The sequence below is a fragment of the Otolemur garnettii genome, unplaced genomic scaffold (genome assembly GCF_000181295.1).
Source record: "Otolemur garnettii isolate 467f Iridium unplaced genomic scaffold, OtoGar3 scaffold00109, whole genome shotgun sequence".
Lineage (NCBI taxonomy): Eukaryota > Metazoa > Chordata > Mammalia > Primates > Galagidae > Otolemur > Otolemur garnettii.
Genome location: NW_003852504.1, coordinates 1,909,496 through 1,925,485, shown reverse-complemented (window position 1 = coordinate 1,925,485; position 15,990 = coordinate 1,909,496). Strand labels below are relative to the sequence as shown.

The window sequence follows — 15,990 nt, the reverse complement described above, 5'->3', positions numbered from 1 at the left end:
GCTTGAGCCCAGGAGTTGGAAGTTGCTGTGAGCTGCGATGCTACAGCATTCTACCCAGGGGGATTGCTTGAGGCTCTGTCTCAAAAAAAAAAAAAAATCTCAACTTCTAGCTCAATTTATTTTTAAGTTCACTTTTTTGTTATGTAGAAGGTCATTTAGCTCATTGGATTTTTCTTTTGCGTCTCAGATTTTGGGATAAAGGCCAAGTTTTGAAGAAAAATAGCTGATATCAGTAATATATTTAAAGATAGAACTCCCAGGGGATACTCTGGAGTCAACACACTTTCAGCCTAATCTATTACCATTTGTACATCCAATGCCTTGGACAAGGGAAATTCATGCTTAGAATTATGGTCCCAAGGCCCTATACAATTCTCAGTTATCAAAGAAAATTTGATTATGGCCACTAATTGACTACTACGGCTCCTAAAACAAAGTATAGCCTTTTTTGAAGTTAGCAGTCAGTAAGTATAATCTAGTAAATATAATTGAATCTCTTGGCTGAGTGAAGATCTTACAGGGCCCCAGAGTCATCATCTGAACATTAGTTCTCATTGTGCTGGCTCCCCTTCATCTCCTCTATCCACATGGCTTTTGAGTTCCTTTGACACGACTTTCAGATTTACCCCTTCTTTTCTTTCAATTTTAATGTCCCTCAGCCAGATCCTCCTCTCCTCACTCCTGGACTACAGTCTCTACTCCAGTGCCTCCTGAACACTGCTTTCAGACTAGGCTTCCTAAATCCCCGCTTGTATCTGTGTGTCATCGCCTCTTCAGGAAATTACAATAGCCATCTACTGCATATGGCATTACATGGAAAATTTTCTGCCCATCATAATTTGACCCCTCCCAATCTGGTTTCAAACCACTCAGCTACACCTGGTACAGTCCTTCCTGTGTACATTTGGTCCTGCTGGTTCACCCTTCCCCTATGGAACTGGTTGCCCTCTCATTGCCCTATACCCATTCTGCAAGGTTTGGTTTATACTTCTACCTTCTTCCTCAAACCTCTGCCTTCTCTTCAATCCTCTTTTCTTAGAAATGTCTGTTGTACTTTGAGTCTGTGGCATACCACTTAGAATGTATTTATGTGTTTTCCTTTTTTTTTTTTTGAGACAGAGTCTCACTATGTAGCCCTCAGTAGAGTGCTGTGGCGTCACAGCTCACAGCAACCTCCAACAACCTCCAACTCTTGGGCTTAAGTGATTCTCTTGCCTCAGCCTCCCGAGTGGCTGGGACTACAGGTGCCCACCACAAGGCCTGGCTATTTTGTAGTTGTCATTGTTGTTTGGCAGGCCTGGGCTGGATTCGAACCCACCAGCTCCAGTGTATGTGGCTGGTGCCCTAGCCGCTGAGCTACAGGGGCCAAGCCTATTTATGTGTTTTCTAATTGTTTCCTCAGTGTTCCTGGCATCTCTCCAGCTAAACTGTAAGCAGTCTTTGGTTGTCATCATCATCATTAGCAGCATTATCAAAAGGCAGGATTGGCCCAAGCCACCCCAACTACCAGCAGTCTGACACCTTAGGCATCTGCTAAGGCGATTTCAGAGAGATATCTGACTTTGGTCACACAGAAAAACATAAGGCCTTGAAGGCTAATTTGCTTCTGCAAGAAGAGACATGTCTCTGTTGTTCTGAACAGAAAGAAAGGGAGAACAGGGCAGGAGAGGAACCGGAACCGAGGTCAGTGGGAAGAAAGCAGGTATAGGCTGAGAATATCATCACCACTTGGCACCTGATTCCCCCCCCCCACAGTCTTAACTCTTGCCTCTGAGTAAGGCTGAATCCCTATCAGCCCTCAGGCATGTGGCAGATGCTTTAACACCATGAGCTCAGGACTCTAAAAATACCTGCCACTAGCAGGAACACGGGTGGGAGTGTGTGAGGTGTTTGAGGCTAAGTAAGGTTGGCCGTTTGGCTTTTCTTTGGCTTCATAATTGTGTATGCCACCCAAGTTGCCGGAACTGCAGGGAGGCCCTCCCTGCTGGAGACCTCCTCTGCCTTTCCAATGCTATCGGGAGCCTCAAAGCTTTTATTGGAGACTCAGAATTGAAACTGTAGGCAATGCTCCCATTCTAGCTCTTTATATACCCCATCCTGAGTTCTTTGCAGCCCTGTCTGAGTTGAGAGGGGAGCCAGGAAGCAAGCTGCTCACAGCAGAAAATAGAAGAACCAGTGGTATGGCCTCAGAGCCATCAGAAAGGATGAGCATAGCAGTTGGGCTCACTGGACACACGAAATGATCTCATTTTTGTTTGATGGTTCAGTGTTCCTGTTCTTCTCAGCATCCTTATAAATCCCTGACCCCTGCCAAGCTGTGAAAGTATCTCCCCCCCTTTTGCAGCTGGCTCTCCTACCACCCTGTCCTCCCTTCCTGTGGGCACTGCAGTCACACAGTAGACAGGGGTGATGAATATGTCTTCATCACATACATGCTCCTCTGATCCTCTTTTCTCTGAGAGGGCCAGTAGGGTATAGTGGAGTCAAAGCAACTTGGTTACAAATTCTTGGCCCAAGTCATGTACCAGTTAGGTGTCTTTAGGTAAATGACTTTATCTTAAGTGTCCTCAGCTGGAAAACTGAAGATAACAATGGCAACTGTGTAAGACGGCTGTTAGTATTAGAATTTCTTATAAGTACATGACACGGTGCCTAATATATACTCTCCCTTCCTCCCTGGCCTGCAACCTACACTATTAAATCTACATGGACAATGACTTGGACTTGATCAGGTACTGTTGGAAAGGAGCAGTTCCTCCTCTTTAGTATTAATAGCTTAGTAAATGCCCAGGCAAGTCCTTTAACTTTCCTCACTTTCCTCATCTCTATAATGGGAACTTGATGCTCCCACAGTTGCCAGGATGATCCAATGAAATCACAGATGAGAAAGGGCCTTTGCAAAATGTCAAGTGCTCTCTAAATATTAGTTGTTTCTGTCATCTCAGAAAACCCATCGAGCTGTCTCCTGCTAACACTGTTCCTTGGATCCACTGGTTCTCATCTTAGGAAGCACAGAAAGCTTGGCTTCTTGAAGGTGAGACAGAGCCAAGTCCGGGGCAGTCCAGTGAGGAGGGGGAGGCGAGAGGAATGCTGGCAACATGGTCTGGTAGGCTGGGGGCAGGCCCAAGTTGATGGGGTGCTGAAGGAGAGTTGAAGGGACAGTGCGGTGAGCTGCTAAAAATACATCTAGCCTTTTGAACCATTTTCCTGAGGCTATCCCTCCCTGAGCATTTCAGCAAGCTCCCCTCCAACCCCTGCACATGCTCTTAGCTGACATGGGTCTTTCTTTTCCCTAGGGAACATATCTGGTATCTTTATATAGATGAGGCATGAATGTCCTTTTGTTGGAGGCTGATGGGGGAGGGTAGAAGTGCAAAAAGGGAGACAAATACATCTGTAACCTTTGGAGCATGCCTGAGTGAATGACAGGAAAAGTTTAAAAGAAACTGGTTTTCAACTAGCTGGACTGTCCCATGTGCATCTAAGACACACACACAAAGCTGACCCAGAGAATGGCAAAGGAGGGCAGAGACAAAGAGAAACTCACAGAGAGAGACAGCCAAGGAGTCAGAGAAACACTGATGGATAATCAAACATTAAGCTAACTGGCAGGAGATGGAAGCCCAGAAGCCCTACAAAAGACATGATGTCATTCTGACTGCAGGGAGCTTCTGAGGAACACTCAGCTCAGCCTCCATCCACTCAGTAATGTAACACAGGAAGGTGTCTTATCCCAGTGAGAGCAGAGGAAGAGATATCCATAGCCCTGGGCCGCACCTGCCCACAGCTATGGCTAACCTGCAGTTTGTCTGGTCCTGAGTGCTGAGGCAGAGACAGTGCCCAGCCTGTGGAAGGAACCCAACTAGACAGGAGGGTGGCTTCCATAAGAATTTACAAAAAATGGTTCAAAAATTAGTTTCTGAGCCTACCCTCTACCACCTGCCTTCCTCCAACACACACACTGCTGTTCAGCATTTCCAGTGCTTTCAGACAGAGACAGACTCAAGAGATTTAGCTAAATCTGTAGGTGACAGACATATAATGGTCACTAAGGGAAACTCCACCTACCCTTTGAGGGGTTGGGGGATGCCTCCACCCTTCCTAGGCTGATGCCAGGAAAGACTGTCAGCTTTTTCTATATATGTCCCTCTGTGTCCCTGTCACAGATAACTTCATGAGTTGGATGAACCAAGGAGCTAGCCTGGAATAGAAATTTATGTGCACGTTTAAGTCAGGTGGCATAATGAATGGAAAGAGCACCAGAAAGGGTGTTAGGAGACCTGAGTTCTAGGCCTAGACCTCTGTGATCTGGGGTAAGTCCCTTCTCCTCTCTGAGCCTATTTCCTATCTATAAAAGGAGGACATTAGAGCATCTCCAAGGTCTCTTCTATCTCTGAACATTCTCTGATTCTCATACCCTAGGTAAGACAGACAAGGTGCAAAAAGTGAAACCCACGTGGTTTCAGTGTGTTTTAGATGCAGTTGAAGGAGACATATTACAAGGCTCTTAGGTCCTCAGGCTATAATCCTATGTTGCCTGGCCTAGAAGACTGGCTGCCTGGCATTCTACATCCCTCCCCCTCCCCGTGCACACTCCCCCTATCCAGTGGAGTCTATTGCCCCCTACATTGGAGTACAATGGTAAAGAGTGTGGGCTCTGAATCTGGGTTGGAATCCTGGCTCTGTCACAAGGAAGGCAAAGTGAAGGATGGTGAAGTGCTTGGGCTCAAGAGTCAAAAACCAAAGCTCAGCTCTGTTGTGCCATTGGGCAAGTTATTTCATCTCTCTCAAGCCCAGTCTGCTTATCTATAGAAGGGGAATGATAACAATAGTACTGATTTCATAGGGCTGCTGTGAGGATCAAATAAGATAATACATGTAAAGCACCTCACCTGAGCTCTTTGTTTATTCAATAAATAGAAATTGTTATTATTATTGCCTATTCATTGGAGGCTTTTCTTGATGTTCATTTTAACCAAGAAACACCTGGATTGTAAAAGTTGTGATAGGGTGAGGGTGGAGGACATAGTGATTGTAGACACCAAATGGGGCTTCAGTCCCCTGGGGTGGCCCTGATAATTAAGAGTGTGGCCCCAACTACACCAAACAGCCATCACCTAACAGGGGATGTGTATGCTACCCTGGGACACCAGGAGGAAGCCCAAGAAGCCACATCCCACTCTTGGACTGAGAAGAACAGGCTGAGACTTCTCTGCCACTGTTCTGTGAGAACTGGTATTTTATAGCCTGACAACCTTCTATTGCAGGCTGTGGTCTAGGGCTACTTTGGCCTGTCACACTAGACTTCTGTCTCCCAAAGGGGGAAGCCCTTGGCAGTCACCTACTAGCATGGCTTTGGCAATTATTTCTTTTTTTTTCTCTTTTTTGAGACAGAGCCTCAAGCTGTCGCCCTGGGTAGAGTGCCGTAGCATCACAGCTCACAGCAACCTCCAATTCCTGGGCTCAAGCAATTCTCTTGTCTCTGCCTCCCAAGTAGCTGGAACTACAGGCGCCCACCACAATGCCCAGCAATTTTTTGGTTGCAGCCGTCATTGTTTGGCTGGTGCGGGCTGGATTCGAACCTGCCAGCTCAGGTGTATGTGGCTGGTACCTGAGCTGCTTGAGCCACAGGCACTGAGCCTGGCATTTGTTTCTTGAGAAACTCCAGGCCAACCAAAGTGTGGGGCCAAATCGTCTCCTGTCTGGATCACATGCTAGCTTCCAAGCTCTGCCATCTTCCCATGGACATGCCAGTCTCTTCCCTGCCAGTTCTGGCCCTGAGGTTCCAGAAGCTTTACAAGAGGCAGGGTCACCATCTCACCCCTCCCATGCTCCACTCTGAGTTCCTTCAGAATCTGTTCTCAGAGGGCTGCTCCATGAGCAGTATCACAAGCCTTTGTCCTCTTGAAAATATCATCTTCCCAAAAAAGCCTGTATTAAGCACTTATCAGCACGTGGTGTTGTGCTGAGTTCTGTTTCTAGTGAGTCACATTGTCACAGGCTCTGTCCTCTGGGAAAAAGTCAGGAATCTTTGGCAGAGACTGTGAAATCTAGTTCCACTAAGTACGGGGGTGTTAAAAGGGAAGGAATAGTATACAAATTTCCCCAAGGCCATTGGGTGGTGACTCTCTTCCACTCTTTTCACCACCCATTTATTACTTCTAGCTTTCCACTCTCCTCTCCCCTCATCCTTCCTCCTTCCTCCTTCCTCCTCCCTTAGACTCCCAAACACTTCTTTTCTCCTCCATCTAAATTTTAGTATTTCCTCCCTTTTAAATCCAAAGAACTCTTTGGCTCACTGTGCCACTTGATTTTAAACAAATGATAGCCTTAAACTTTAAGGTTTTTAAAGGTTTAAGAGCTCATCCATAAATGTATTTCTACTTTGGATAAAAAAGGCATATTTTAAAAATTGCAGAATCTTACATTAAAGAAGCTAGACACACTAAAGGAAGACCTAACCAAGCAAATATCAACATACCACAGCCCTAGGAGAAGACAGAGACAAATAACTTTCACTTTAAAGGGAATTGTACCAATTCTCCTCCATTTTCAAAATAATGCTCTATCGTTTTGACCCTAGCTCTCTCTTATCAGTACGGAGCTGTGTATCCTCCTGATATCTAGTGCCTTAGCCCAGTTTCTGAAGCCATATTAAAACATGTTCATTTTAATAATCAAACAGCCAGGAGCCTTGCACAGTTTGGAGTGTTTCTTCAGTCTCTCCAGTTACTCGCCCCTTTCCCCCCACATTACTCAGAAGAGGGACCTTGTGGTCACTTTTGCTGTTTCACCAACAAGAGGGAGATTTACCTTCACTTTGATTCTGTCTAAGGTCCAACCATAGGCTCAAGAAAAGGCCAACTGTGAGTCTAGAAGAGCTGGATTTCTGTGTCCCCAGTGCCTTTATAGGTGCTTTTCTCCCCATAATCCTTCCCCCTTCTGCTCTCCTGACACACGAAGTTGCCCTTGCCATGTCTACCATCCCACCATCCCATGCACATTGACATATTCCTGCCTTGTTAAGTTTCTACCTTTTCTGAATTAAAAGTGAGCACAAATGGTCAGACAACAATATTTGTAGTTATCCTATTTCATAAACTAATGGGGGAGGGTGGGGAAAGGCATTTCCCTCGGCCCTCAGTTAAGTTGCTCTGTATTTTTGGCAAAGGCTTCCTGAAGACAATACTAATAGAACTGAGTAATAGGCAGTTCATTCATTAGGTATCCCAGACAAGTAAAAAGATATCATTTAAAGGGGCCTGTTCCAAAAGAACAAGTTTTGTCTATTATGAAAGGCCAGCATGTGACCCTGTCTCTATTTCTTTAGAAGGTCTCATGGCTTTGTGCCAGAACCACCCCATTCCATCCCCATCCCAACTCAGCCCTAATCTTAATTATAAACTGCAATTTAAAATAAAACAGCTTTCATTCACCATGGATCTCTATCCTTTCCCACCCTTAGCCAGAGTGGGGTTTTGCAGCCTATTGGAACCCAAGAGGTAGAAGAGATCTCAAGATGTGTAAAGTGCTTTGAGATCCATCCCACAGACTAGGACTGAGCGATGCCTCATGCCTCCCTCTGCCCACAGGTGCCGCTGCTCATCTAGGGGGTCAGGGATGGGATCCCTGGCAGGAGCTGTCAAGCAGGGGCAAAGGGTAAGCATGGAATCGCTCCCGCCTGCCCTAAAAAATTGGATGAGGTAGGGATGTGGCCACTGGAAGAACGAAAGGAGGTTCTGAGGGTCTTGGGGTCAGCAAGCAGTGACACAGCCATGCGCCCGGACGGTTACAACCACTAAAGAGCTATGCCTCAGGCGAGGCCCCCTCCCAGAACCCTCCCTTCCCGGACCTGACCATCTGGATCACCTTGATCTTCTCGCCCTCGATTTCCACGGTCTTCTCCCTGAAGTCCACGCCGATGGTAGCTTCAGTCTTGTCTGGGAAGGAACCCCCGCAAAAGCGAAAGGTCAGGCAGGTCTTCCCGACGTTGGAGTCCCCAATCACGATGATTTTGAAGATGCGAATCTGCACGTACTGGTCTAGGGACGAGTCGAGCTCCAGGGATGCCAGGCCAGCGGCTGAGGCGGGCTGTAGGCTCCCATCGCCCAGGATGGGCTGCGCCATCTCCCCCGGACCGAACCGGGGCCCCAACCCCCCTGGAGGGTTCCACACAAAGAAAACGGCCACGTTAGTGCTCGAGGCGAACGAGCCTTGTGCGCGCGTGTGTGTGTCTGTGAGTGTGTGTCCGCGCGCGTGTGCGTGCGCCGGCAACGTGTGCGCGCGCGCGCGTGAAGGGGGGTGCCTCTCACCCCCGGCCCCGCTCCTCCTCCAGCGCACCCTCCTTGCAGCTCCGAGGCACTAACACAAAAGCCAGGGAGAGGAGGAGAGATGGAGGACATGGGCAAGCCGAGAGCCTCCCTCCTGCGCGTACCCTCAGACCAGATGCTCCTCAAGCAGCCACCGCACCTTTGCCTCAACGCTCCCTGCCTGGACCCCAGGGACAGACTGGGGGGGGGGCGGTGAGCGGCACACACTACCCTGGAATACACTTCTTTCTCCTTCCCCTCGTTTATGTTATAGGTATCAGGCTCCCCACCCCCACTTTCTTGGAGTGCATTGCGGGGCAGCGGCCAAAGAGAATAGCTGGGAAAGACAAAGACAGCTGCACCCTAGGGCATCCCTGGAGCACTTCGTCCTCAGAGCAACGCAACTTGGCGCGGGTGGCGGTGGGGGCAAAGATACCTCGCTTTTGCCTTGGGAGCGGCGGGCAGAGGAGGCTGTGCCGTCACAGCTCCCGGCTCTGGGTCTTCTCCTCCCCCAGACTTAGGATAAAGGGATGCTCTTTTTTACTGAGTAAGCAGGTGCACTCGCGGGGCCCCAAGCAGCAGGGGAGGGCGCTGCCAAGACACGCAGCGGATTGAGGGGGCCCTCGCACAGCTGAGAGCAGGGGGCGCGAGTGTGCGTGTGTAGGGGGTGTTACTGTTTCTGTCACAGACTTGCCAGATGTAAGGGGGCGCGTACCAGGCGCCAACCTCCCCTCATCACACCACGAGCACCCATCCTCTGAATGTTCAGGAGAGTGGCTCCCATTGGCTGCTGCAGTCGGTTGTGTTTAACTGGCCAATGGGAAAGGCCCGCTGTGGGAGAGAGCCATACAGCGGTTAGGAGAAGGGGGGAAGTAGTGGTTGCAGCTCCAGCAAAAGGGGACCTTGTTTCTGGGGCTAACCATCACAGGTCCAGGTAGAAGGATTTTGGGACATCGTATAAACCACAGTGCCTTGCGTTCCCGAGCCCTCCATATAACCATAAGTCCTTCTATAATGGGGGGTTTCAAAGGGGTTGGAAATTCCTAGGAGGGCTCACACACCCCCCTGTAACTGAATGTAGAACAAAGTGGTTGGATCTAATTTGCCAGAACCCTAGATTATGGTTGGAAGAGGATAAATGAACACAACTTCCTTACGGTATTAGGGGGCAGCTTCCCGAAGCTTACTAATCATCACACATCTTGGTCAAGGCCACTAGTCCCTCTCTTGAAAGTGATCTGCAGGTTCAGAATTTGTTTGAAGTCAATTTTACTGAGGTAAATTTTACATACAGTAAATTGCACCCATTTTGTTCGCATTTAAGACGGTGCCCCTCCAAGTATTTCACAGACTAAGGTATCATTGACATATGCCAATAGCACTGATCCATGAGTTATTGCTAATGTCACTAAGGTCAGAGATTTAAGCAGCACACATGAGCTGCCACCTTATGTGAGGCTGAGCTGCAGAACGCGGAAAAACGTGACTAAATCTACTCCCACTGAGAGAAAAACAATCTGGTGCATCATTGATACATTTGAAAGCAAATTGTAATGTGACTACTCAACCAAGTCCAAGTTACTCAGAAAAGGGTCTTCTACTTAATGTTATTAGCTGAAATAGCAGATATATTTATAGCTTACCCTTTTCTTTTCTTTTTTGATAGCCAGTTTATCCATTTACCTATTCAAAGATATTTGAGCTATTTCCACTTCAGACCTTTATGAATAAAGCCACTATAAGTTTGTAATGTAGGCTTTTGTGTAAATTTAAATGTTTATTTCTAACACCTGACATTGGTCTTGAATATGTCACATCTTTTAATTCTTTTTTTTTTTTTTTTTTAGAGACAGAGTCTCACTTTATTGCCCTTGGTAGAGAGCTGTGAAAGCACAGCTCACAGCAACCTCCAACCCCTGGGCTTAGGCGATTCTCCTGCCTCAGCCTCCCAAGTAGCTGATGTCACATCTTTTAACTTTATTTTATTTTATTTTTTTGCAGTTTTTGGTCCAGGGCTGAGTTTTAACCCACTACTTCTGGTATATGGGGCTGGCACTCTACTCCTTGAGCCACAGGCACCACCCCATGGGTCACCCATTTCTTAAACATTATAGTATTCAACATTAAAACCTTCCAGGCTCCGCGCTTGTGGCTCAGGTGGCTAAGGCACCAGCCACATACACCTCACGTGGTGGGTTCGAATCCAGCCCGGGCCCGCCAAACAACAATGATGGCTGCAACCAAAAAAATGGCCAGGCGTTGTGGCGGGTGCCTGTGGTCCCAGCTACTTGGGAGGCTAAGGCAGGAGACTCACTTGAGCCCAGGAGTTGGAGGTTGCTGTGAGCTGTGAGGCCACGGCACTCTACCCAGGGGGGATAGCTTGAGGCTCTGTCTCAAAAAAAAAAAAATCCTTCCAGAGGACAGCGCTTGTAGCTCAGTGGATAGGGTGCCAGCCCCATATACCAAGGGTGGTGGGTTCAAATCCAGCCCCGGTCAAACTGCAATAAAAAAATAGCCAGGCCTTGTGGTGGGTGCCTGTAGTCCCAGCTACTCGGGAGGCTGAGGCAAGAGAATCACCTAAGCCCTGGAGTTGGAGGTGCTGTGAGCTGTGACACCATGGCACTCTACCAAGGGCAATAAAGTGAGACACTATCTCTACAAAAAAAAAAAACAAAAAACCTTCCAGATAGGCTCAGTGCCTATGGGTCAAGTGGCTAAGGCACCAGCCACATACATCTGAGCTAGAGGGTTCGAATCCAGCCCCACCTGCCAATAGCCAGATGATGTGGCAAGTGCCTATAGTCCCAGCAACTTGAGAGGCTGAGGCAGGAGAATCCCTTGACCCCAGGAGTTGGAGGTTGCTGTGAGCTGTGATGGCACAGCTCTCTCACCAGGTGACAGCTTGAGGCTGTCTCAAAAAAAAAAAAAAAAAAACCTGTGCGTGGGGGGGGTGTTATTACAATTAGGGACATCATATACATAAAGTAGAAAGAGGATTTGCCAACTCACAGCTAGAATTTTTTCATGTATTATCATATAGTACTTTAATAGCCTAAATAATTATCAAAACATAACATTTATCCTTCTTAGAAATTTTTAAAATTTTATTTATTTTATTATTATTTTTATTGTTTGGGATTCATTGAGGGTACAAAGAATTAGGTTACACTCACAGCTAGAATTAACGCCAACTTCCTGGGAGATGATATTAAAAAATCAACATTAGATCCACGTAAGATTATTTAGATGCACACTTCCGGCAAAAACTTGCCACTGATTCTACCTTTGTAAGAAAGAAACTTTGATTTCTGGAAGTGTGATACTTCAAAATGAGTTCCTTCCACCAACAAGAAGTATATGTTACCTCTGTAGGGGAAGGTTTAGGGGGTACTTAACTTACATTTTTGTAATGAGGTCAATGAGTATACATTGCTTTTGCAAAAAAAAAAAAATTATACATACATATATATACACATTTTTTTTTAGAGACAGAGTCTCACTTTATTGCCCTTGGTAGTGTGCCATGACATCACAGCTCACAGCAACCTCCAACTCCTGGGCTTAGGTGATTCTCTTGCCTCAGCCTCCTGAGTAGCTGGGACTACAGATGCCCACCACAACGCCCAGCTATTTTTTGTTGCAGTTTGCCTAAGGCTGGGTTTGAACCCACCACCCTTGGCATATGGGGCCCGAGCCCTACTCACTGAGCCACAGGCATCGCCCTATATACACATTTTTTAATTAGAAGACCAGGGAAACTACCTCATTGCATATATTGAGAAAACATAAAATGTACTGTATGATGCCTTTTGTGTTAACTGTGCATTGTTAAATAACTGCCTTTTGAAGGTACGCAGTTGTTTTTTTCTTTTTTCTTTTTTTTTGAGAGAGTCTTACTTTGTCACCCCCAGTAAAATGCCATGGTGTCAACCTCAAACTCTCAGGCTCAAGCAATCCTCCTGCCTCAGCCTCTCGAGTAGTTGAAACTACAGGCGCCCACCACAGTGCCTGGCTTTTTTTTAGAGATGGAGGTCTCGCTCTGGCTCAGGCTAGTCTTGAACTCCTGAGCTAAGGCAATCTACTGGTCTCAGCCTCCCAGAATGCTAGATTAACAGGTATGAGCCACTTTACTCAGCTCCCTGTGGAGTTGTTTTCATAGGTACCAGATTATCACAACTTTGACAGTCTTCCAAAGTTTCTTTCACCAACAGATACAATTATCCTTGTATTCAATCAATCTATATTTATTATTATTTTTATAAATATCAATAAACATCAATGTATGTAAGTCCTTTAAAATATTAAGGAACTATAATTTTTTTTTACCTTACTCTAGAATTTATATTTTCAATATTTATCCTCCAAAGCAGCTCTAGGTAAAGTGTCACCCATTGCCTGCCTTAACGTTGATCTACTCTGCTTAATGGAAAGGGAACCCCGGACATTTTTACCCAATTAAAAACTGCCCCATGGATTAAACTTCCTAAAATAATGCCTTTGTAATTTCATTTCCTATCCCTGTTCCACTAAGAAAAAAAGTAACTTCATCACCTACAAGGTTAGGGCCAAACCCTTTTGCCAATTCAAATCCCACCCAACCTTACTTACCTGTCCTTATCTCTACTTCCAAGCATGTACTCTCTGGTCATTGTCCCCTGAAAATGTTCTGGGTTTTGTTTTTTAATACCTTTAAATTTAACAAACAGGCTCAGCACCTATAGCTCAACCGGGTGGCAGGTTCGAATCCAGCCCAGACCAGCCAAACAACAATGAGGGCTGCAACCAAAAAATAGCCGGGCGTTGTGGCGGGCGCCTGTGGTCCCAGCTACTTGGGAGGCGGAGGCAGGAGACTCGCTTGAGCCCAGGAGTTGGAGGTTGCTGTGAGTTGTAATGCCACGGTACTCTACCCAGGGGGACAGCTTGAGGCTCTGTCTCAAAAATAAATAAATAAATAAATAAATAAATAAAAATAAATTTAACAAACAGAATGGTGCTTCTCCTAAGACACTGTACAAATATTAGCTCATTTAATCTTCCTAACACCTCTGTGAGATTGGTAAATAAGGGAAATGAAGCACGGGTAAGTGATTTGCCCAAGTAGCAGAGCCAGGATTTAACCTGGGTCAGTCTGGATCCAAGGTCAACATGCTTAACCATTAAAAATGTTACCTTGTTTGTCCCAATGTATTGACCATCTGAAATATCCTTACTTGTCTTCCACTATTTGAATTTTACTACCCATCCTTCAAGACATGGCTCAAATAACACTTCTTGCAAGAGAAGGATTCAATTCCATACTCCTTTCTTGCTCTGGCACTACATCAGATATTATTTATTATTTCAGTGGCTAGCTCCCAACTAGACAGTGACTACTTCCTATACAGATGATTTTCAATTTACCATAAGAGTTTGTCCCAATAAATGCATTGTAAATCAAAAATATATTAAGTTGGAAACGCATTTAATGCCTTATTAAAACTCTTCATAAAGTCAAAAAAATTGTAAGTTGAACCATTTTAAGTCCAGATGCCTGGCTTACAAGAGGTTATGTCCTGATAAACCCTTCATAAAGTCAAAACTGAGTCAAAAGTCAGGGACTATCTGCAATTTTCATACTCGTCAGAGTCTCTTTTCATCGTACAGTCCTTGTCAAATGAGTATGTTGCCCAAATCTTTAAAAAGGCATGTCATGTTCGGCACACAGCCAAGACATTACTTCAAACTTCAAAACGTCTATTTACACTCAGTCGCTCACCCTAATCCTCCCACAACTCTTAAAGTCCAGTTTAGGATTTCTCTCATAGTCTGTGGAGCACAAACTCTTTTTGCCAGCATCTTGCTCTCAAGCACCGAGGCCATAATACGGGACTATCCACAGCACCTGGTACAGCATCTAAGACACAGAACCGCACAAAAATAATAAAGAGAAAGAGAGCGCGGAATGATTGCTTGTCCGGGAAACTGGGGTTACGTGGGAAAGTGCCAGCAAGTTGTAAAAGATGGAAGTACAGGCCGGATCTGGGAAGCCAGGTTCCTGACTCGGATCCATGGAAAGACTGGAAATGGATTTCACTATGAGGATCTGGAAGGCTTAAGTCACTATTAACTAAAGGCTTAAAACCAAAGGGCAAAGTGCAGTGCTGGGGCCACGCTTTAAGAGGTGCTGTTATCAGCTCCCGTCACTGACACAGCAACAGCACCAACCGTAACCGCCAGGCAAATCGGCTCCAGGGGCCCCTCCTTAAATAGCTTCCCAAACTCGCTCAACTCAGCACGTTGCCAACAACTCACAGAAACTTGCTAACGGGTGCGGGGCTCTTAGCACGCGTGGCGGGACAGCTAAGCGCATTCGCCAACCTTCTCGTTGTGTGGACCAATCGTAAGGCGGCACTAACTGCTGGGCCTGCGCAGTAGGCCTCCAGTGCCGTTGCTCTTCTCCGGCTCCCGCGGGCCGGCTTCACTGTCCAATGCCCACCCGGAGCTGGGAGGAGGAGCCTGCGTAGTGTGCGTGTAAAGGGAGCGGGGGTGCAGGCTGGGGCACACGGTGTTTGACCCAGTTGGTGAGTAAGAAGAAAGGGAAGGAGGTCCAGAGTGCCGGTTGCCGAAATGTTCCGGTGTGGAGGCCTTGCGGCAGGTGCTATGAAACAGAAGCTGGTGCCCTTGGTGCGGACCGTGTGCGTCCGAAGCCCCAGGCAGAGGAACCGACTCCCAGGTGACTGACCCATCCAGGACAACCCCCATCTCGGCGTCCAAGGGCCTAGGTGCCTTAGATTCCTTAGGTTCCTTGTGCCCCTTGTGCCTTGCAGCCCTCCCCTACCCCTTGACAAACTTGACACACTCAGTGTGAATTCCCGATAGATTGGTGGGACCTAAACCCTGAGTTTTACTAGCAAAGGAATTGGTGTAGCCTTGTTGAACTGACCTTCAAGAGATTTGAACCCTGAAGTTGGCTTGAGGCCTTTGCTGGGTGGGTTTATTGTTCAAGGATAACCGGCCATCTCGTATTGTCTGTCACCGCTTCCGCGTGACCCCCACCTCCCCTGTTCAGAGCAGTCAGGTCAAGTAGACTGTCATTTACTGATTGTCAGACTTTAAACAAGACATTTAAGCCCTATGCCTAACTTTTTTGTGTGTAAATGAGGGTATTACCTGATCTACCTTACAAATCACGGATGAGATCCATGGATTTAAATGTCCTATGAAACAGAAAGGGTGCAGTGCAAGTGAGGAGTCGTTTGGTTGTGCACTAGACACCAGTAGAATTGTCCCAGAATTTATTTGAGATGCTTGGTCAGTGTTTTGTTTTGTTTTGTTTTTGTAGAGACCGAGGTCTCACTTTATCATCCTGGGTAGAGTGCCGAGGCGTCACACAGCTCACAGCAACCGCAGACTCCTGGGCTTAGGCGATTCTCTTGCCTCAGCCTTTTTTTGCAGTTTTTGGCCCGGGCTGGGTTTGAACCCACCACCTCCAGCATATGGGGCCGGCGTCCTACTCCTTTGAGCCACAGGCGCTGCCCCAACGCCTTGCTATTGTTTTTGTTGCAGTTTGGCCAGGGCAAGGTTTGAACCTATCACCCTCAGTATATGGGGCCAGTGCCCCTTCACCCCAAGTCAGTGGTATTCTCGATAGTCTTTAACATTTCAAAGAGACAGTTTGCAGAACACATTGCATTTTTCTACC

The 15,990-nt window shown here is 46.7% G+C and overlaps 2 protein-coding genes across 3 annotated transcripts in view; one reads left to right on the top strand and one right to left on the bottom strand.

The window, feature by feature from the left end:
* The window catches only part of RAB33A (RAB33A, member RAS oncogene family), a 12,142-nt gene extending 3,691 nt beyond the window's left edge, over positions 1–8,451 (bottom strand). The window contains exon 1 of the mRNA XM_003796940.2: positions 7,870–8,451. Coding sequence (XP_003796988.1) covers positions 7,870–8,127 — 258 coding nt within the window. The 5' untranslated portion in view covers positions 8,128–8,451. The remainder of the gene's footprint in view (positions 1–7,869) is intronic.
* Positions 8,452–14,690: 6,239 nt separating this feature from the next.
* AIFM1 (apoptosis inducing factor mitochondria associated 1) overlaps positions 14,691–15,990 on the top strand; it is a 39,924-nt gene continuing 38,624 nt past the window's right edge. Inside the window, exon 1 of one of the 2 annotated variants that reach the window (XM_003796938.2) lies at positions 14,691–15,021. In XM_003796938.2, coding sequence (XP_003796986.1) covers positions 14,916–15,021 — 106 coding nt within the window. In that variant the 5' untranslated portion in view covers positions 14,691–14,915. The remainder of the gene's footprint in view (positions 15,022–15,990) is intronic. The other variant, XM_023517360.1, reaches the window with a different exon arrangement.